At 59.9% G+C, this 19,924-nt stretch overlaps 9 protein-coding genes across 9 annotated transcripts; 4 read left to right on the top strand and 5 right to left on the bottom strand.

Moving 5' to 3' along the window:
• Positions 1 to 79: 79 nt before the first annotated feature.
• Positions 80 to 1,528, top strand: SPRG_06654 (hypothetical protein; the record flags this gene model as incomplete). The annotated part of the gene is made up of 1 exon (XM_012345468.1): positions 80 to 1,528. A coding segment is annotated over one exon (1,355 nt), but the record flags the coding sequence as incomplete, so codon positions are not given.
• A 216-nt stretch (positions 1,529 to 1,744) lies between these two features.
• SPRG_06653 (hypothetical protein) lies at positions 1,745 to 4,048 on the top strand. The gene is made up of 3 exons (XM_012345467.1): positions 1,745 to 2,134; positions 2,180 to 2,358; positions 2,405 to 4,048. Exons 1-3 carry the CDS (start codon positions 1,758 to 1,760, stop codon positions 3,850 to 3,852), a joined length of 2,004 nt encoding a protein of 667 aa, XP_012200857.1. The 5' UTR covers positions 1,745 to 1,757; the 3' UTR covers positions 3,853 to 4,048.
• SPRG_06652 (homoserine O-acetyltransferase) lies at positions 4,036 to 5,445 on the bottom strand (the record flags this gene model as incomplete). Its single annotated transcript, XM_012345466.1, has 3 exons — positions 4,036 to 4,697; positions 4,744 to 4,905; positions 4,954 to 5,445. The coding sequence occupies 3 exons, from the start codon at positions 5,443 to 5,445 to the stop codon at positions 4,212 to 4,214; spliced, it is 1,140 nt and encodes a 379-aa protein (XP_012200856.1). The 3' UTR covers positions 4,036 to 4,211.
• Positions 5,446 to 5,886: 441 nt separating this feature from the next.
• On the bottom strand, positions 5,887 to 6,817 carry SPRG_06651 (hypothetical protein; the record flags this gene model as incomplete). The annotated part of the gene is made up of 6 exons (XM_012345465.1): positions 5,887 to 6,052; positions 6,097 to 6,242; positions 6,294 to 6,328; positions 6,376 to 6,420; positions 6,470 to 6,579; positions 6,627 to 6,817. 6 exons carry the CDS (start codon positions 6,815 to 6,817, stop codon positions 5,887 to 5,889), a joined length of 693 nt encoding a protein of 230 aa, XP_012200855.1.
• A 69-nt stretch (positions 6,818 to 6,886) lies between these two features.
• Positions 6,887 to 7,946, top strand: SPRG_06650 (hypothetical protein; the record flags this gene model as incomplete). The annotated part of the gene is made up of 3 exons (XM_012345464.1): positions 6,887 to 7,364; positions 7,410 to 7,610; positions 7,662 to 7,946. Exons 1-3 carry the CDS (start codon positions 6,903 to 6,905, stop codon positions 7,944 to 7,946), a joined length of 948 nt encoding a protein of 315 aa, XP_012200854.1. The 5' UTR covers positions 6,887 to 6,902.
• A 520-nt stretch (positions 7,947 to 8,466) lies between these two features.
• On the bottom strand, positions 8,467 to 14,609 carry SPRG_06649 (hypothetical protein; the record flags this gene model as incomplete). Its single annotated transcript, XM_012345463.1, has 18 exons — positions 14,375 to 14,609; positions 13,833 to 14,327; positions 13,626 to 13,784; positions 13,497 to 13,580; positions 13,372 to 13,443; positions 12,473 to 13,323; positions 11,852 to 12,419; positions 11,490 to 11,804; positions 11,264 to 11,440; positions 10,981 to 11,218; positions 10,533 to 10,936; positions 10,074 to 10,473; positions 9,881 to 10,032; positions 9,639 to 9,851; positions 9,384 to 9,591; positions 8,960 to 9,324; positions 8,665 to 8,913; positions 8,467 to 8,622 (listed from the first exon to the last, which is right to left on the bottom strand). The coding sequence occupies exons 1-18, from the start codon at positions 14,594 to 14,596 to the stop codon at positions 8,467 to 8,469; spliced, it is 5,328 nt and encodes a 1,775-aa protein (XP_012200853.1). The 5' UTR covers positions 14,597 to 14,609.
• Positions 14,610 to 14,730: 121 nt separating this feature from the next.
• Positions 14,731 to 16,085, bottom strand: SPRG_06648 (hypothetical protein; the record flags this gene model as incomplete). The annotated part of the gene is made up of 2 exons (XM_012345462.1): positions 15,526 to 16,085; positions 14,731 to 15,482 (listed from the first exon to the last, which is right to left on the bottom strand). The coding sequence occupies exons 1-2, from the start codon at positions 15,920 to 15,922 to the stop codon at positions 14,731 to 14,733; spliced, it is 1,149 nt and encodes a 382-aa protein (XP_012200852.1). The 5' UTR covers positions 15,923 to 16,085.
• Positions 16,086 to 16,669: 584 nt separating this feature from the next.
• SPRG_06647 (hypothetical protein) lies at positions 16,670 to 17,208 on the top strand (the record flags this gene model as incomplete). The annotated part of the gene is made up of 1 exon (XM_012345461.1): positions 16,670 to 17,208. One exon carries the CDS (start codon positions 16,670 to 16,672, stop codon positions 17,129 to 17,131), a length of 462 nt encoding a protein of 153 aa, XP_012200851.1. The 3' UTR covers positions 17,132 to 17,208.
• A 210-nt stretch (positions 17,209 to 17,418) lies between these two features.
• Positions 17,419 to 19,554, bottom strand: SPRG_06646 (hypothetical protein). The gene is made up of 5 exons (XM_012345460.1): positions 18,926 to 19,554; positions 18,729 to 18,879; positions 18,573 to 18,667; positions 18,382 to 18,523; positions 17,419 to 18,328 (listed from the first exon to the last, which is right to left on the bottom strand). The coding sequence occupies exons 1-5, from the start codon at positions 19,544 to 19,546 to the stop codon at positions 17,493 to 17,495; spliced, it is 1,845 nt and encodes a 614-aa protein (XP_012200850.1). The 5' UTR covers positions 19,547 to 19,554; the 3' UTR covers positions 17,419 to 17,492.
• Positions 19,555 to 19,924: the final 370 nt, after the last annotated feature.

Raw genomic sequence — 19,924 nt, 5'->3', positions numbered from 1 at the left:
ATAGCCATGCCACTCAAATAAATTTCTCTCCGCTAAATATAGTGGCTGCGATGCAGAAAGTGCAAACTCGATTTTGAAGGAATGCTGCGACCGCTTCTCGTCGCCTGCGTCGCCGCACGTGCGGTGAGCTTGACGGGCATTTGCTACGACTCGTACCTCGCAACGTCGCAGGTCGCATCCGACTTTCGCATGATCCGCACCAAGTTTGACGCGGTCCGCACGTACCAGACGTACGTCAGCGGCTTGAACCTCATTGCGGAAGCCGCCGCCGCGAACCTCAAAGTCGCCGCTGGCGTCTGGATCCGCGATCCGTATATCTTTGCCAACGACGTGGCGGCGATAGTCGCTGGCATCAAGGCCCACCCGGGCACGGTCCTCGCGGTGTACGTTGGCAACGAAGAGCTCTTGCATGGCTGGAACGCCAGCCAAGTGATTGCCGAAGTCCAGGCCGTGCGCGGTGCCCTCATCGCGAACGGCATCACATCCGTACCCGTGGGGTCGGTCCAAACGGATGGCGACTTTCTAAACAACCCCGAGCTCGCGGCCGTGTGCGACGTTGTCGGCGTCAACATCTACCCGTTCTTTGGGTCCTCGCCGCTCGCGGTGCTCTTTCCGATCCAGGACCTCTCGACTCGCTACAACGCTGTCGTCGCGGCGTACGGGAAGAGCAGGGTCAAGCTTACCGAGACGGGGTGGCCGACGTCCGGAGTCTCGTACGGCGCACCCGTCATCAGCTTTGCGACGGCGCAAAACTACTACAACAGCTACACGGCGTGGACGGCGACGTCGGGCGCCGACTGTCCGTTCTACTTTCAGTTCCAAGACGTCACAGCCAAGCAAGGCTTCGAAGCGCACTTTGGCTTGTCCGTGGACGGCGTCAATTGGAAGTTTACGCCACCAACACCGGCGCCGACACCCGCCCCGACGCCGGCACCGACACCGGCACCGACACCGGCACCGACACCGGCACCGACAACAGAAACGCCGGCACCAACCACCGTCGCCCCCACCACGACACCGACCACAACCAAGCCGGTGTCGACGACCGAAACGCTGCACAATAATGACACGTTCGTGCCCGAGAAGGGACAGTTCGTGTTGGACGGCGCCAACACCACCGACAGCAATGCCACTGCCGTCACGACTGCCGTGGTCACACCCGCACCGACGCCAGCCCCGACGCTTGCGGCCATCGACAAGCGCGAGGATGGCGCCACATCCGGCACCCACGTCGCGGAAACCGCGTCTTCGTCGCCGTCGTCGCCGACGACCAGCATCACCGTCAGCGTCCTCAGCGTCGTTGCAGTGCTCGCACTCGTTGCGGCCGTGTACCACCATTATCGCAAGTCGGACGCGATCAAGCCCAACACGCTGCTGCCGGGCCGTCGCAGCAGCACGCTCACGATCACGCACGACGCGATCGCCATCTTGTAGGAGGATCGAAGAAGCACCTGCAGAGAATCCACGGCGGTGGTGTAATCCAAGCTCTACATCCAGTAGCTATTAACGAGAACGTTATTAGTACCTCGTCTGGCGCCACCGCTATTCTTCGGCCATCGCCAAAGCTACATGTCGCGTCGTGCCTTGAACTTCAACCTCCATGGTACTTGCCTGTGCGAATTGCGACGCCATTTCGCCGCATGCGCCATAATATCCGCCAATGGCATGCCAGGCAAGCAGATGTTGAAGTGCAATTCGCTTAAATCGTGGCCGGAGGTTTCACACCGCACCCAGCTGCCCATTAAATATCTTTGGCCATGGACCTCGAGTCAACGACGCCGCTCGTGCGCCGGCCGTCCCTGCAGGCGCTCGTCGCCAAGGCCGAGCCGCTTGTCGTGCAGATCGACCCGGACTCGCCGTCGTACGGGACGCTGTCGCCGACGGCCGCGACGCCGGCCACCGAGAAGCGCATGCGCGAGGTCGGCCTCAACGTCCTCGCCGGCGTCGTCGTCTTCCTCCTCTCGTCGACGATCGCCGTTTCGTGCGCCAGCGTCGTCGTCGGCCATAGTGGGCCACTGAGCATGCACTTGGCCAAGGTCATCGACATGCACCTGCTCGGCACGTGCCTCATGTGCCTCTACATGTGCTGGAAAAGCCATGCGCCATGGGCCATGGCCGCGATCGATGTCTCCATGTACGAATGACCTGTATGCGATTCTGCGATGCTAAAAGACTGTAGCGCGCCCGTCCTCGGCGAGATGGCGCAGCACATTGCGAAAGCTCTGCACAACGACATGACGACCGTGCTTCCAACGCTCTTTGTGGCCATATCGCTGGCGTCCATCACGGTCGGGCTCTGCGTATGCACGGTCGGGAAGCTCCGTCTCTCATCGCTCACGCACTACATCCCATTCCCAGGTAGACGACTCTCCATGCACCTCCTCTTCGCTCATATTATCCCTAGTCATCACGGGCTTTCTCTCGGGCATTGGCGGCGTCTTGGTCAAAGACGGCGTGCACATGGCGGCGCGAGAGACGCTCTCCATGACGCGCGAGTGCGTCCTCCTCGTGCTTCCCGCGCTCCTCTTTGCCACTGCGTCGCACAGTGCGGACCACTTGCACGTCCCACCGACCGTCTACTTGCCCGTGTTGCTCGTCGGGTCCGTCCTCGGCTTCCACCTCGTCGCGGCGATCGGTGGCTACGAGACGAGCGCGATGCTCTTTGACTGGACGCCGCAGATGCTCGCCGAGACGCCGCGCTGGTACTCGTGGACCACGATCGAGTGGGACCTCGTGCAGTGGCGCGTGCTCTTCCACGCCCTCGGCCGCGGCCTCCCGACGCTGCTCCTCCTCGGTGCGCTCAAGTACTCGGTGCTCGTCCGGTCGCTCTCGTTCCTCTTTGATCGCGACGTGCCCGTCGACCGCGAAATGAAGGCCATTGGCGGGGCCAACATTGTGAGCGGCCTCCTCGGCTGCACGGGCGGTTGCCACTACCTCTCGGCCATGGGGCTCCTCGGGACATTCAAAGCGCACCCGCGCGCGCCCGTGCTGCTCTGCTCGGCGCTCTTGCTTTCGCTCTGGGTCGTCGGGCTCGGGTGCCTCGTGCACGTGCCGAAATTCGTGTTTGGCGGGCTCTTGCTGCACATTGGCGTCCACTTTCTGCTCAAGTACTTGTTGGCGCCGCTAAAGTCGCTGCCCGGCATGGAGTGCGGCGTCGTCTTTGCCGTCTTTCTGACGTTTCTTACGGTCGGGACGCTCCAGAGCGTCGGTGTTGGGCTCGTGCTCTCGAGCATCCACCTCGTCTTCCAGCTCAACGCCGTCGGCTGCGTGCGCTCGTACCACTTTGCGTCGCCGAACGGGTTTGCGATCCATCTCCAGGGCTACCTCTGCTTTGCCACGTCCAAGTACCTCGTCCACAAGATCGAGAAGCTGTGGCGCAACCACCACTTCAGCGTGCTGCACCTCGACTTCGAGCACGTGCTCGCGGTCGACAACTCTTTTTGCGCTCGTTTCGCCAAGTCGAAGCGTTCGCGGCCCGGCGCGATCTGCGCATCCAGCTCAACCGCATGCCCGAGGCGCTCGCACCGCTCTTCCCGTCCCCCACCTCACACAAGAGCCATGGCGACAGCGCGGCCAAGCGGTCGCTGTGGCTCAAGTTTCTTCTCACGCGCGAGGTCGACGTCATGGGCCGGCTCGTCGACACGTACCGTCTCGATCGCGCGATCGACTTCTTGGAGCTCCGCCTCCTCCCGAAGGGCAGCCCGTTCGCACCGGGGCTCGGTCGCTGGTGGTTTCTCTGTGCCGGCACCGGTACGGTCGGTGACGTCGCCGTCGGCTCGGGCGCGATTCTGGATGGAACGCGGATGCGATCACCGTTTGTCGCGTCGTCGTCGTGCACGGTGCTGCATTTGAGCACCGACGCGTGGCACGCGCTGCATGCGCAGTCGCCTGAGCTCGCGATCGGCGTCCTCGAAGCGGTCCATGCGCTCAGCGAGCATCGGCGTGTGGAGTGAAGTGTTATTTTGCGCTACGACGACACCGCTCTGTTGTCAAGTCGATGTATCATGTCCCATAATCGATACAATGATATATAAATGGGATTTCAAACAATTGATGTTTTGATACATCCACGGCCTGTGTCGAAAACCTGGTGGCAGATGGTGCGATGGTCCATGAAAGGGTTTGGTTTGTACAACAACACTATTACTCGAGCGTAGGCGGCGAGAAGCCAGCGACCGAACGCTGGGTAGTCGGCGTCCAGTCGTGCTCGCTTAATTTTGGGCCAAGAGCGCGCGCACGGCAGATGCGACAGCGTCCTGCTCGAGGAGAAAGCCGTCGTGGCCGTGCGGCGACGACACGACATGCAACGTCGAGTTGGGGATGCGCTCGTGGAGCTCGATTTGCTCCGAGATCGGGTACAGCAGGTCCGAGTCGATGCCGACGATCGAGACGGGCAAGTCGCGCAGCGTCGCCAAGGCGGCGTCGACGCCGCCGCGCCCGCGCCCGACGTCGTGCGTGTCCATCGATTTCGTGACCGCCACGTACGCGTTGGCGTCAAAGCGCGTGAGAAACTTGTCGCCTTGGTAGTCGAGGTACGACTGCACGGCGAAGCGGCCGTCGGGGTGCGTCTCGCGACCGTAGCGTTCGGCGTACACGCGGTGCGTGCGGTACGTGAGCATGGCCATTTGGCGCGCGATGGCGAGGCCATCTTTTGGCGGTCGCGACGGGTCGTAGTGGCCACCGCAGTACAGCGGGTCCTACACCCCTCGACTGAGCTTCTTCGTTTCTACGAGAGGGCTGTACCCGGTAGATGGCTTGGCGCTGGACTTCGCTCATGCCAATCTGCCACGCGGTATGGCGCGCGCCGCACGCGATGACGCCGACGCGCTGGACAAGTCCTTTCCCGAGGAAGCCCCACTCGAGGGCTTGCATACCGCCAAGGGACCCGCCAATGACAGCGGCAATCTATGACAGACATGCGTGAGCATATACATCGTCCTCGCCGTGCAGGACCTTCTTGGCGCCAATCTCGTCGCGGACGAGGCGCAAGTGCAGTCCGACGCTGTCGCGGATCGTCGTGAGCGGGAAGGATGACCCGTACGGGCGCTGGGTGGACGGGTTGACGGACGTCGGTCCTGTTGTGCCGTAGCACGAGCCGAGAAAGTTCGCGCACACAACGTGGTACTTGGCCGTGTCAAAGGGCTTGCCGTCGCCAAGGAGGCTGCCCCACCAAGTGTCGAGCGCCGCGTTGCCTGTGAGCGCATGGCACACGACGAGCACGTTGTCCCGCGCAGCGTTGAGCTCGCCAAACGTCTTGTAGTTGACGGTCACGTCCTCCAGCGTCACGCCGCTCTCGAGCGTGAACGACGGGACGTGGAAGACTTGCTTGCTCGCCTCCATGAGACCGTACTCGTCCTCCATGAGGATTGCATCGGCCGTCGGCGTCGACGCGTGGAAGCTCCGGACGAGAGGGCGCAGGCGACGGGCCAGCGTTAACGAGCGCATCGTCGAATGCACAATCAGAACGGATACGCATTGGGCTAAGAACCGGATTTCTTATCCCCCCAATATCCGGACAAGACCGTTTCGTCGCATGCGTTTCACCCTCGTGGTGGGATCGCAAAGTGCAATGTGACAAGATACCAAAGTCGAAATTGGCGAATCCGAAGTGCACATTTGAATGTAAATGAGGCGCGCAGGGAACTCCTACGTACTAGCAAAGTCTATATCACTTCAATAAATCCCGAACCGTGTTCCCTTGGCGGCGAGCACGAAGATCGTCGGGACGACAAAAGTAGCTTGGGGAGCCCTCGAAACCAGCTGATAGCCGATGCGCAATAACCCAAGATATCTTTATTCTCGTGGCTGTAAAGCCATGCGCTGCCAGTGCGCCGTGGTCAACACGAGAAAGGTGCAAACTGCAACCCAAAGGCTACGCATGGCGCGTCATCGATTGAAGTACTGCCGGTGGAAGACGACGTAAACCGAGAGCACATCCGTGTAGCCAAGTACGTGCGCCTTGAGGTCGAATGGCGGCGATTGCAGCGCCACAGTGCGGCTCTGGACCATGTCCGAGACCAGTCGCAGCACGAGGTCCAGCGCCACGTGGGAGCTATTGGTCGCATTGTACACAGAAAGCTCCATCGTAGATCGTACCCATCGGATGTAAGGATGTCAGTCATGCCTTCGAGACTCACGCGCTGGTGTCTGGCGTGCGCCTCGAACAAGTCGCGCACGCGCGCCACGTCGTCGCCCAGGATGTCGAGAAGCTCCATGACGTAGGCAAGCGGAATCGTTGGCGTCTACCATACGGGTTGAGCTCCGTTCCAATTCAATGCAGTACGAGGACATACCATCTCGTTTGGTAGAGCGTCGTCGTCGTTGTTGTCTGTTGATGCCATCACGATCCATTCCTTAGAAGTCGGCAAGACGTACTGCGCTGGGCAGCCGGGTGCTGGGAACAGTCGTCGAAGGGGTCGACTACATACAATGTGTCATGCGAAACGACGACAATATGGAGCATAGAGACGGTGATCGAGGTAGGTGTCACGTTGGACCGTGCTCGTCGCTGGCAACGCCACGTACTTTTGCGCGCGAACGACCACGATGCGGCTCGCAAGAATGCGCTGGACTCCTTTCCTAGTCCAAGAGCATGCTAGTTGACAGTAGCTGCTGGCGAGACCCACTGGTAGCGGCTGCAGAGAAACCGGCTCGCCTCGGCGTTGGCAGACAGCAACACATGCGTCGTCTTGTCGACGAGATGGTCGATCGTTTGAAGGCGGTACCAGCTTCCGCGGGGCAGCGCCAGCGTCGAAAGGAGCTTCTTCACCTCGGCTTCATCGAGCACGATCGAGAGGTACACCTGGAGGCGCTCCATGTCAAGTGGAGGCTGCTATCGTTAGCGTGGAAGAGACCAATCGCGTGGCCGAGCCAAAATTAGTTGCAACCGACAAAGCAGCAGCATGGAGAGCATGTGCGACGCCGAGACCTTCCTCTTCGCCGAGAAGCGCAAGCCGCGGTCGCGACCGCAAAAGTACTTGCATGAGAGGCGCATCGAGAGCCCGAGCGACGACGACCATCGAGTCGAGCGGCCAAGCGTCGAGGCCAAGTACCGGGCGTCAACGCGCGCGCCGACCGAGCCCAAGGTGAGCCTGACCAAGGCGCGGGCGCGCTCGTTCCATTGGGGCGACCACGGCGTCTCGAGCGCCACCAACATTCTCGCGTCGTTCCCATTCCACGCGAGCTCGTTCCAGAAGGACAACAACGAGCTGTGCGACTTGGACAATGTCTACGACTACGAGATCGACGCGACGAACGGAAGCCAGTACAAGTACGTGCCCAAGGATAGCAGCAGCAGCGGCAACCAGCGCAACCTCTCGGCGGGCAGCTCGCGGCAGACGTCGCCGGCCGACGACATGGACGAAGTACGCTTGGCCATAGGATGGAGACGACGACGACGATGGTCGTAGGCGTTTGATCGCCCGCCGTCACGCCAGCGCCACGCATTTCCGACGCACCTCGTCGATGCCAAGGACGTTGACGACGACGACGACGACGACGAGCGCAAGGTGTCGAGGACGACCAAGCGCGCGCACCGCCCGCCGTCACGGCACAAGCCGATGGCGCAGGAGCCCGTGACGCCGTCGTCGTGCGAGATCAACGAGCAAAGCGTACGCGTGTTGCACCGAATACAAGCGTGCAGTAGTTGGCAACCTGTGTAGCTCCAAGACACGATCAATCGGTTTCGGTCGCGGCGGTCGGCGCGGCGGCAGAGCCACGACCCACGCCGGGATGGGTTTGAAGCCGTCGACGAAAACGTCCCGCTGCCCTTTCGCATTGAAGTCACCAACGAAGACGGCACGCGCAAGTCCACTCCGTCGTCGCGGGCGCGCCGCGGCCGGCCGCGGCAACCCCCACCCGCCAATGTGATTGCGATTGACGAGCTCCGCAAGACGCTGCAGTCGCGCGCCGAAGATCCGATGATTTTCAAGGTAGCGCACTCTTGAACGACTGCGGCGTTTACGTCTCGTAGACAACGCCGGACCGTCGGCGGCAGGCGCGGTCGTCGGCGAGGTGGGCGCATCCTCTGACGAGTCATCATTGTATCGAGTACTCCAACGACATAGCCACGGCACGCCCAAGGACGAGGCCTTCAAGCCCGTGCAGCACCCGAGTGCGCAGTGGATCCCGCGCAGCATGTACGTCTAGTAGCCACATTCAGAGTGACTCGACCGGTGTTTAGGCCCGTGGACGCGGTGCCCGAGACGGACGAGGCACCGGCGTGGCGACTCCGCACCGAGAACGCATCCGACTTGCAATTGGATGACTTTAACTTTTCGGGGCCGCCCGACGTCTCGCTCAATACGTCCCTCGGCAAGGTACGTCCCTGATTCTCAACCGTTGCGTGGAGTGTCATTTTGCGTAGGACTTTTTGAGTTTGTTTGCTCAATCCTAATCGGCGGTCCGCGTGCATGCGGCGAGTATAGATACAACCTGACGAAGCGTGTGTATAAAGTCATGTGTTGGTTATGGCTGCCGGCCCTCGGCCGCTTCGGCGCGCGCCTTCATTTGCTCGTAGAAAGTCAGCGCGCTCATGATGCTCGCACCGAAGAGCGCCATGAAGCTGAGGCAGCCCACGCAGCACATAACGCAGGCAATGCGTGCACACGTCTTGGGCCCGACCTACGCACTCGTGAGGCGGCCATGTCATAGGCAAGCGCGTACGAGTTCGCGCAGGACGTTGAAGGGGTTGGCGCTGAGCTTGATGCGCCCGACAGTCGGCGGCAGGTATGGGTTGATGTTGGGCTCCTTGCGCCCGCTTCCGACGGGCGTCGCTGTGAACTCGGCTTCCGTGACAATCTGGATGCCAATCGCAAGCTTGCCCATCTCCTCCGACTTGCCTTCGGCGCGGTTGTTGAAGCGCATCGTGAGCCACTCGGAGTCGTCGTGGAGGCGCCCGAGCCCAATGAAGTCCTAGAAGAGGCCGTGACCGCGGGTGTAGCGTTGGTCAAGCATGTACAAGGAAGGAGCCAATGGCTTCTTTGGCCTCGTTTTCTTCCTTGGCCGCGCGCTTGTCGGCCTTTTGCTGCGCGTTGGGGACACCACCCTTTCCGCCACGGGCTTTCGAGCTGCCGTTTTTCCGCAGCAGTGTTTGGAGCTTCCCGAGACGCGACGCTGATTTTTTGTCGTTGAGGAGCGGCTTGGTCACTTCGTTCTTCTCCAAGTCGACGTCCGTAGTCTGGTTGTCGTCGTCGCTCCCGCTCTCAACGTCGCTGTCGTCATTGAGGACCTGCGCCGCGTGCTTCATTTCTTTGAATGGCATCACTGTTCGGTTCTCATGGTAGGCGAGCTGGAGCCAGCGGTACAAGTCGAGCTCTGTGCCGCCTAGTAGAAGAAAAATAGGATCGTACTGCGCAATCGACTCCTATAATATGACACTGTACCGATAATGTCTTGCCATTTCAAAAGGTCCTTCTCCCAGAGCTGCAGATGCAAGCGCGCAAACTCGGGCTTCATGGGCATCTGGACTTCAAACTTCATGCGGTAGTTCCAGCTCGCCTTGCCCGTCGAGCAGCGCCAGTGGATGTCGGTCGACTGCGCCTTCTGGCCTTCCATCCACGCCTTGACAAACAAGTCATTGGTCTCGCTCAGCTACAGAGACGCGTCAGAAATGGACGAGGACCGCGTCATCGTCGTACGTCCTTGTCGACGACGCCCTCCGATTTCCAAATCACGACGCGGACTTCAAATTTCTTTGGCGGCGGCGGCGCAATGTCGATCGGTTCGTAGATGGCCGCTTGCGACGGCGTGAGGATGTCGACCCACAGCTGCAGCGTGCCCTGCGACGTCGCGTCCTTGCCCGTCCAGAGCGGCCGGTACTCGATCGGCTTGAGCGTTCCCGCGGCTTTGAGCTACATGCCGGACATGAGTGTTGTCGTACGAGGTGGGTGGTTGCCTTGGGGTGGCCCAGGCCAATGTCTTGCCACTGCTTGTGGAACCACCGGTCTTCGAGGTCGATGATCGTCTCGCCAATAAAATCGTCAGTGCCAAATCGATCGTGGTCCCAGACCGAAATCGAGAGCTGCGACGTGCCTACATACAACACTTGGCAACGTCAAAGGGAAGCCACCAACCTGGAATCGTCGCTTCAACGGTAAAGAGACGGTAAAAGTCGGGGTTTAACGTCTTCGTTTGGTGCTGGTCGCGGTCGTTGACTTTGTTTTGACCCAGCTGAAGGCGCAAGTACGGATCGCTGAGGCCGTTCCGGTCTTTCGGCTGCAGATTCGTCGCACGGAGGACGTAGATCCGCACCTCGTACGGCTTGGGCTCGGTCAGCGACGTGTAGTCCACCAGGAGGCTCTGCTTGTTGGACTCGAGCGTCACGACTACGAGGCCCTTGAAGACGCCCGTTTGAATCTGGATGCGCTCCTTTCGACGGCGAAAGAGGGAGCCAAGGACCGTGTGGGCGCGGAAGAGCGGGTACGTCTCGAACGGCTTGGTCTTGAGGTACTCTTCGAGCTCCTTCCCGCCCGACTAGGAATTGTGTGTCGTTGAGCCTCCCACCCCTTTTGTGAAACAAAAGAATCTCGTACTTGGATCCACCAGTCCCGACCGGCAAAGTATGGCGGCGTGTCATAGCCCTTCTTGGCGGCCATATCCGCCGATAACACGTCGCTGTTGCTGCCAGGGACAATGTACACGCGGCCCTTCTTCTTGGCGTCCTCCACCGACGCAAAGAGGCGCCGGTCGGCCTCGGCCTGAAGCTGCTTTTGCACGGCGGGGTCGTCCCGGGACGCGAGCGATGGCTCGTACGACACGGGTGGCAACTGGAGCGTGCCAATGCCCGTGCCGTCGTCACGGACCGCGGGCTGCGTCTCGCTCTCCTGCAGTTCGCACACCTTTGCTCGGCTCTTCAATCGTGTTGGGGACGTTACCTTGGCTGGGTCGTCGTCTTCACTGTCGCTGCCGGACGCACTGTCGTCGTCCACGACCACGTCTAACTCGCCACGTCAGTGGAGCCTGCCATTGGATGCAGCGTACCGTTGTCGTCGGAGGCATCGTCTTTGGCGTCATCATCGTTCTCGTCGGCTTGCTCGGCGGCGTTGCTGAGCTGCTGTTGCGCCTGGCGGTTGCGCTGCTTCTCGAGCTGGAGGTGGTAATCAAACTCTTGCTGCAGCGGCGGCTCGTAGCTCGGACTCCACGGCAGCTTTTTTGTCAAGTCGATCACGCACGACGCAATGAGCGGCTGGTGCAGTCCGCCCATGGTGCTGTCGTACACCTACCGCACTCGGCTTGATACATTGATAATATGAGATGGAGAGACCTTGAGCACGAGCTGCGGACTGAAGAGGGTGTCGATCGGAAGGCGCGTCGGGATCACGAGACGCTCAAGGAAATTCGCGTTCTTGCTCTCGGGCTCGTGGCTCGCCTTGGTGCGGCGCTCGGCGTTCTCACGACTCGCGGACGCCGCGCCCGTGAGTTCAAACTCCACAAACGGATTCTTTTCATTTCGTTTTGGTAAAAAGATCCATCATGGAAAGAGGTCGTACCTGGATGTGGAAGAGCCGGTTGGACTTGAGGTTGCGGACACCCATGGCGATAATGTCGACGAACGCATCTCGGCACTCGGGCACGATCGACGGCAGCGGAATCGATCGCTCGTCGGCCGTCGGGTTGACGAGTAGCTGTAATGACAACAAGATCTCCCCCGTCACCCCGAGGTCCTCGAGGACGTTGGTGTCGGAGCGTAGTGTGTGCCACGCCGGGTACGGCACGGACGTCGTCTTGGTCGCTTTCGACAGCGGTATGCGCAAGTCGCCCAAGTACTTGGTCGTGCTGCTGCTGTAGCCGGTTTTCGACACCACCTACGCGCCCCATGACGACGATGATCGCACGGTATCAAGGCGTGTACTTGGAGCCAGAGCTCGGGCGCAAACTCCAAGTTGCTCGGCACATCCACGTTGAACTGGAGGGATTCGTAGTAGAGTGGGTCGAGTGTCCGCCGCTTTGCTTTCGTCTTTTTCGTCTCGTGCATGAGATGCACCAAGATCTGCGGGTCGGGCAGCCCGTGCTTGGTCGTCGACTTGGCAAAGAGGCCGCGACACTGGTAGATGTGCACGCGGACGATGCACGGCAGCGTCTCGGAGATCGCGTTGAACGGCGTGACCCATGCTTCGCGCGCGGCAATCTCCTCGCGGCCAAAGGCGACGCGCAGGAGGAGCGAGCCGGGCGACTGCCCTGGAAGTAACCCGGGAGGCCGCGCGACTTCCTCGAGCAAGTGCAGCCAGCGCATCGGGACTTGGAAGCCGGCTTGGACGAGGTCGCCGCTGCGGATGCGCGCATACGCGATGCCGTGGAGGTCGTCTGCGTCGTTGGACTCGCGGCACAGCGTCACAACGACGTCTGGTAGCTGCGTCAAGTTGGCCGGGAGCTCAATGTTCTTGGCTTCCAGCGCCGCGCCCCAGACGACACGCCCGTGCCTAGATATCAAGGTATCAAGCAGACGTGACAAACGTAGCATCCAGTGGTGTACTTGACTGGCATCGCGTCAAAACGCACAGCGTAGTGGCCGACACTGACGACCACAAACAGCTTGGCGTAGAGACCGGTGCGCAGTCGCACCTGCGGTACGTCTTGGCCGAAATAGAGTGCGACGCGGAGCACGTAGCGAGTCATGGGCGGCCGCAATGCGTCCCAGTCGTCGATCGCCACCTCCTTGACGTGCGTCTTTTCGTCCTCGTCGGGCGCCGGCCGCTGCACGTGGGCGAGGCTCACGAGCACTCGGCCGCGGTACGTCGAGGCGTGTTCGGGAAACTGCTTCATGTGCTTGCACGCATCCGAGTGCTGGTTGGCCTGCAACGGCGGCCCGTACAAATTGATGTACCGCAGCGACGTTTGCTCCACTAGATTGACGTTGGCCGCGTCGGCGAGGTCGGCGTCGATCACTGGCAGCTGTAGAAAGTCCACGATGCTCTGCCCCACGACCTTGCTGGATCGCCCGAGCTCGCGGTCGCGGACACTGATGCTGATGCGGCGGCTCATCGTGGGCATGAGCACGGGAATCCAAAGCGCTTCGAGGAACGTTGCCGACAAGTTCTGCGTTCCTTTGACCGAGATGACGCTCGTCTTGCACTTGAAATTGCCCGCAAAGTCGACGCGGACAAAGGCGTCGATGCCGGCTGCCGAGAGGAGCGTCGGTGTATCGAGCGCCGGGAGCTCTTCGGCCGCAAACACAGTCACGACAAGAAAGTGAAGCGATTGCGTGATCGCCGGCGGGAGCAAGACGAGGTCGTGGATGTCCTTGGTCGAGTTGTCCTGGATGGCTTCGTGCACCGGAAATGCTTCGCCCGGCCCGACGATCGCGATGCTCACAAGCAGATAGCCCTACATATCTCGAGTCGCGTCCAAATGCAAGGGTTAGGGGTTTGGTACTTGGATGCCCTTGTCCTTCTTGCTCTTGTGGTCGACCAGTGCGAGCCATTGCCGGTGCACCTCGCGTTGGGGCTACCGCACGACCTGTGAGATGTCGTCGTTGGAGCGACAGGGATATCATATACGCGGCAATAGATGCTCATGACGTCAAACTGGTACGTTCCGATTTCGACGTTGGGCCGGAGGACGTTGCTGTCGTAGACCGACACCTACGTCTTCGGTGAGCCCGAGCTTGACGCCGCATGAAGCAAGACCGTGATCGTGGCTTGCTCGAGCTCCTTCCGGCCAATGTTGCGGAAGCGGAAGAAGAGGAGCTCGTCAAAGACACACGAGAACGTCTGGCTTTTGACCGACGTCTTTTGCTTCTTCCCCATGACGTCGACATAGCACACGGGGTCGGACGTGCCATCAAACTATCAACCATCCATCAAGTCGATGCAGAGACGGTGGAAATGGGGTACATTCTCGCCCTTGAGGTCCCGTGCTTCAATGATGTGGGCTTGGATCTGGAAATCGCCTCGCGGAATGTTGACAAGCAGCGCTTCGAGCCGCTGCTTTTCTTGGAGGTCGAGTTCTTGCTTGCGGAGGAGCGCGTCGTCTTCGGTCTCGTCTTGCTGGACGGCAAACCCGTCGGCGTCGGACGTGTCCCACGTCTCGCCCACAGCGATTGCCACGGCGGGTACTGCGCGCTGGATGTCGACGCGGCGCTGGAGCACGCCGTCGTGCTCACGCTCGTAGACCAACGAGGCCTTGATCTCGAGCTCGCCGAGCTTCTCGTTGGGCGCCCACGCCTTGTCGACGAGCGCATACCAGCGCGTGCAGCGCATCGTGGGCTCGGCCATGATATCGGAGGCGACGATGCGAATCTGACCAACGACGCGCTTCTTGACATTGATCTTGTCGGCGACGACGATCGTCACGGTCGTCATGTAGTCGCTGGCGCGAAACGAGAACGTCTGCTCCATATATTGCGTGCGATGCTACATGGGCGAAGAGTACGTACTTCGTTCCAGACAGGGTCGATGGTCCGCGCCTTGATGGCGGTCTTGTACGTCATGCCCGCGGACGTGAGCTTGCAGTAGAGACTCGTCGTGGCGCGGAGCGTCGCCTTGGCCATGTTGCGCGCGCGGAGCACCGTGATGCGGAGGGTGTTGGGCAGCTTCGTGCCCTCCGTCACCTCGTCGGCTTCATGGAGGCGGATCGGCGGCGGCGTCTCGGACTCCATCGAATTGGCTTCGAACAACTCAAAAAATACCTTTTCGAAGAAGATTCGAACCGAAGCGGTCCAGTATACCATACAAAGGTCAAGGTCATGGTTATCGGCATACCAAAAGGATCTTAACGGTCATCTAACGCTGCCTACGGCGCGATGGCCGACACCTTGTTCATACCCTTGGCTTGCACAAAGTAGCCGTTGTTCCAGAGCTCGACAAAGCCGTCGAGGAAGAACGCGCCCGCGGTCGGGCCACCGTTGCAGTTGCCGTCGCTCTCGCCCGGCGGTTTGATCCAGAGCATGTAGTCGATGAGGCGCTCGCCTGAGAGGATGGTCGGCGGGCGTCCAATGCCGCGGCCCTTCGGGTTGCACCACTGGCTCGTCGGGTCGGGCCCTGCAAAGTTGCGCGAGACGTCGAGAACGCACGTGACGGTCCGGTTGGCCGTCGCCCGCGCCGTCGCCGAGAAGTTGCCACACATTTGCACGAGCTCGGACGTGGTGCGGAAGTTGGACGTGTTGATCGAGATGCCCTTAAGGCGGGTGCCCGTCGGGTCCAGCTTGGAGAGCACGCGCGCGATCTTGGCATCGTTGGCTGGGCCCAGCACCCAGAACCCAATGTCAATGTAGATGTCGGCCTGCGGGTTGCGCCCGAGGAGCGACACGGCGTTGATGAGGTTGCGCTCGTACTCGAACGTCGTCGCGCACGCCGAGCCTCCGACGAGGAGACCGACGGCGTCTGGCTCGAGGATGTACACGACGTTGTTGTCGCCGACGGTCGTGCTGAGGTCCGTCAAGAACTGAACGTACTGTTCCGGCGTCTTGTTGGCGCCGTCGGTCGAGTGGTGGTCCTGGCAATCTTTGTTGGGGAGACCGTAGACGACAATGGTCGGGCGGCTACCTAGAGTGCGGATTAAGAGATCGACGTAGGCGAAGGGACGTACCCTTGGGGCAGTTGCCGACGGCGAGCGCGGCTTGGTGCTTGGAGTCGATGTCGCGGTCCGTGTACCACGTTGCGATTGGCTGGGTTTCCACCGTCTCAAGCGCGGCCTTGAGGTGCGGGAATTGGACCTTTGCCAGCGAGTACGAGTACGGCTTGACCGCCGAGCAGAGGCCAAGAGACGCAAAGACGTCGGGCATCAAGCAAGCCGCGAGCGCGAGGCGGAACAACGACACCATAGCAAGGCAAGTTGGTTTGTGCGATGACCAGCGAGGTTTCCTCGCCCACGGCCCGGAGCCATTCATCGCTGTCGCCACGCCTTGAAGCAACGTGCTCCATGTTCGGCATTGCCAATCTGGTCGTCGTTGCCTGAACCTTGCGTTCTCCGCTTGCCACGTCATGGTGTTATCTAAGCGCGCGCCAATTGGCCGAGCCAATGACGTGTGTCATTTCTGTGCAACGCGTGCAGACCAGACCCGCCCGTGTTGGCGAACGCTCATGCCCGTGGTGCAGCGATGCGAAAGCACCTACTGGTCACCCATGCTGCGGCTCGCCAAGCAGCGGAACCTACGATGGCGCGTCAGCTCTACTGCTTATATACGTGCTGCCGACGTGTCTAAGTGCCTGCATGTCCATGCTGTCACCCAACCCTTCTTCGCCGCCTGCGAATATGCATGCTCCTTCCGTCGGCTTCACCGTGCCGCCGGATCAGAAGCGAGCGTGTCGCGGCCCCAAAGATTCCCGTTGGCTCGTCCTTTCTCTGACTGCAGCATTTTGGCCAATCACATGCGTCTGCGACGAAGGGGTCGTTTTTCGAACGACCAACACTGATGAAATAGAAACGAAACCGCTGGCATTTTGGCCAATGAAACGCGTCGAACGACCGAGAACTTCTGGAACCGTCTTTTCGACGCCGCTGATTGGTCATTGCAAGCGATGTGCGAAACGAGCCGACGGCAGTTGGGGCTCATAAAAAGCGGATCTGCGGACCACAATGTAGGTTTTACCTTGGTAATTGTATAGTGAGGTGGCAGCCGGCACGCCTAGTATTAAACACTTGCTTCGAGTATAGAACAATCCGGCCGCTTGGACACCTCACACGTTCATTTCCCAATTTTCTCTCGCCTGCTCAAGCGACCCACAGCAGCATGCAAATCTTCGTAAAGACGCTCACCGGCAAGACCATCACGCTCGACGTCGAGCCCTCGGACTCGATCGACAACGTCAAGCAGAAGATCCAGGACAAGGAAGGTATCCCGCCGGATCAGCAGCGCCTCATCTTCGCTGGCAAGCAGCTCGAGGACGGCCGCACGCTTAGCGACTACAACATTCAGAAGGAGTCGACGCTCCACCTCGTGCTCCGCCTGCGCGGTGGCATGCAGATCTTTGTCAAGACGCTGACGGGCAAGACCATCACGCTCGATGTCGAGCCCTCGGACTCGATCGACAACGTCAAGCAGAAGATCCAGGACAAGGAGGGCATCCCGCCGGATCAGCAGCGCCTCATCTTCGCCGGCAAGCAGCTCGAGGACGGCCGCACGCTCAGCGACTACAACATCCAGAAGGAGTCGACGCTCCACCTCGTGCTCCGCCTTCGTGGCGGTTGCTAAGCAGCGCTGTACTCGTGTTGTATCTCTTAATATGAAGCACGTCATTTCCTGAACAAACTGAGTCTTCGATATGTCCACAGGCATGCATCTCTTTGATTTTGGGTAATGCTCGACCTTGATGCGAGCATTCAAACCAGATCCCTCGGCACCAAGCCCATGAAGCAGGCTCAAGGGCCGCCATATTACCGGTACCTGCGGTCGGCTGCAGCAGCGTTGCTGATGCGAACGAGTACATGTGCCGCTTAGTGATGGATATTCAGGCAGCAACGTGGGAAGTTTAGGAATCGACTTGGTCAATATAGCAGCTTGGTTATTATAGTCTCTTTTAATATAAAGTAATGGGTCTTCTATCCACAACACACTAGACGGCAAAGCGCTGGGCGTAGGCCTCGCCTTCCGAGAGCACATGTTCGACGTTCTCCTTGAAGGCGATGCAGGCCGAGACCGCAAGCGAGATGTTGTGCAGACGCGTTGCAATCTCTTGCTCGCACTGCGCCTTCATGCTCTCGTATGCGTCGCGCGTCTCCTTGTACGCGGCCTCGGCGCGCACGTTCTCGGCGCTGAGCTCTTCTTCGCTCTTGACGTGCTGGAGCTCGAGCTCGACGTCCTCGATCGCCTTGGCCTTCTGCTCGAGGAGGAGGTCCATCGAGTCTTTCTCGCGGCGCATGATCTCGCTCATCTTGCGCTCTTGGTTCTCCATGTTGCGGACGGCCTCGAGCGCGTTCTCGCGCTGCAGCGCCGTGCTCTCAACTTGGGCCTTGAGCTCGAGCGACTTATCGAGGAGCCGGTCGAGACGCTCGATGCGCTGCTTCTTGAACTTGTAGATATTAGGCACAACGTTCTTCTTGAGGTGGTTGATGAGCGCGGTCGCGGCCGAGACGCCGCCCGAGTGCGCATCAATCGCAATGCCATAGTCGAAGCCGCCGCCGTACTTGCCAAAGAGCTTGAGACGCGTCGCCGTCACCATATAGCGCTTCACGCTTTCTTCCAACGCGTCTTTCATTTCGGAAATCGCAGTCTCCTTTTGCCAGTGCTGGCTCTGGAGCTCCTTGTAGCGCACTTCGGCCTGCTGCAGTTGCTCCTGAAGGCGCTGGCGCTCCTTCACCATGCGGTCGAGGTCCTCCGCCGTCAGCTCCTGCGTGTCGATGCGACGCTGCAGCTGTGCGATCTTGACTTGGATCGCTTGGAACTCCTCCTCTACATACAAAGGGGTCATGAGCCATCCAAGTACTGCTGGCACGGCAGAGTACGTTTTTTGGCGATTTTTTGCTCGGTCGAGTGAATGACAACACCGGCGTGCTCCTTGTTGGCCTCGAGCTTCTGCACGAGATCTTGCAGCTTCTCGCGATCGTGCTGGAGGTCGCGCTTCTTGGCGTTGTAGTGGGCAAGTGTCTACTCCAAGTGCCTTTGGTACGGTGGCTACGACCAGCGAACGGCGTACCGGCGCCTTCTTGGCTTGCTCAATTTGCCGACGCAGCTCGTCGTTCTCTTCCAAGATCGCTTGTGTCTCGTTGGCGATGACATCGTGTTTTGCGTCTACATGGTCGTCATCCTGTTAGCGTCCAATATGGGTCGAGTGACAGGTCAGATGGAGTACCAATCTTCTGGATGAGCTGGGCTTCGAGCATGTTGTACTCGTCGTCCTTGGCGTTCAAGAAGGCTTCGTATGAGTTGGCGAGATACTCGAAGAAGTTGTCGCCGTCGTACTCGTCGCCTTGTTCGTAGTCGTGCTGCACGATTTCGTCGTACTGTCGACAGCATGAGGCGATCGCGATCGGTGACATCATTCTGTACCTTGAGAAGCTCAATCATCCACGAGATAGCGGCAAGAAGGGATGGCCACGAGTGAGGACTCCCGACGGCCGCGAGCGCTGCTTTGCTGATCGGGAAAGGGTACTTGAGCTGGCGAAAGCACGTCGCGACGTCGTCTTCGATCTTGGGCGAGTACTCAAAGTTGCGATCGAGCTGGCGGAAGAGAAATTGCATGATGTAGACGAAGTCCTTCTTCATCGGCTTGAAGAGCAAGTGCGAGTTGATCTGGTGCTCGTAGTTGTGCTCCGAGAGGTACTCGACCAGCAGCCGAATCGCGTTGTTCATGAAGCTGCGATCAGCCACCGGGCGAGGGTCCATGACGCGGTTGCCTCGCGCTCCGAACGTACTGCTTCGCCGGCCCGACCCCATGGACCCGTTCTTTCCGATCGAGTGCGTCCGGTGGCCGGCGCTCGCCGCCATGCTGCTGCGGCCCAGCGGCAGGCGGTTCTTCATGCTCTCGCGCCGCTGGGCCAAGGAGCTCATGGACTGGCGGCCGGCCGACGGCCCCGCGGCCGGCTTGGCCACGGGGATCCGCGATGGCTGCGACGAGCTCATCGAGTTGAGCTGCGAGGACGATATCGGGCCGAGCGTCGTTCGTCGCATACCTCGCAATTCAAATATTCAAATGGCAAACATCTCGGCAATTGTATGCAGCCTCTCGCGTGGAGTTTTCAGGTTATCACGCATTTGATTGGCCAGTAATTAAAATGGCCAGATGGCTACCCAATCAACCATCGGTATCCTTGCATTTTGACCAATCATAGTGAACGATTGCAACCTCGGCATGGAGAGATCGGCTTGTACTAATGCAACGCGAGCAGCTAACGCGAGCAGCTAGCGCGAGCCAGGAGTTTACGATTTGCAAGTGTTTTGTGCAATTTCTGTATGGCAGCGACTTCACATTCTCTGGGCTTGATGAAACTCAAACTCAAATGTGAGGATTGAAGCATGTGGTGTGTGAGATTGGACCACGGTGACGCA

Source organism: Saprolegnia parasitica (assembly GCF_000151545.1).
Source record: "Saprolegnia parasitica CBS 223.65 unplaced genomic scaffold supercont2.23, whole genome shotgun sequence".
Lineage (NCBI taxonomy): Eukaryota > Oomycota > Saprolegniomycetes > Saprolegniales > Saprolegniaceae > Saprolegnia > Saprolegnia parasitica.
The sequence above is the reverse complement of the archived record's forward strand: the minus strand, read 5'-3'. Positions and strand labels throughout refer to the sequence as shown.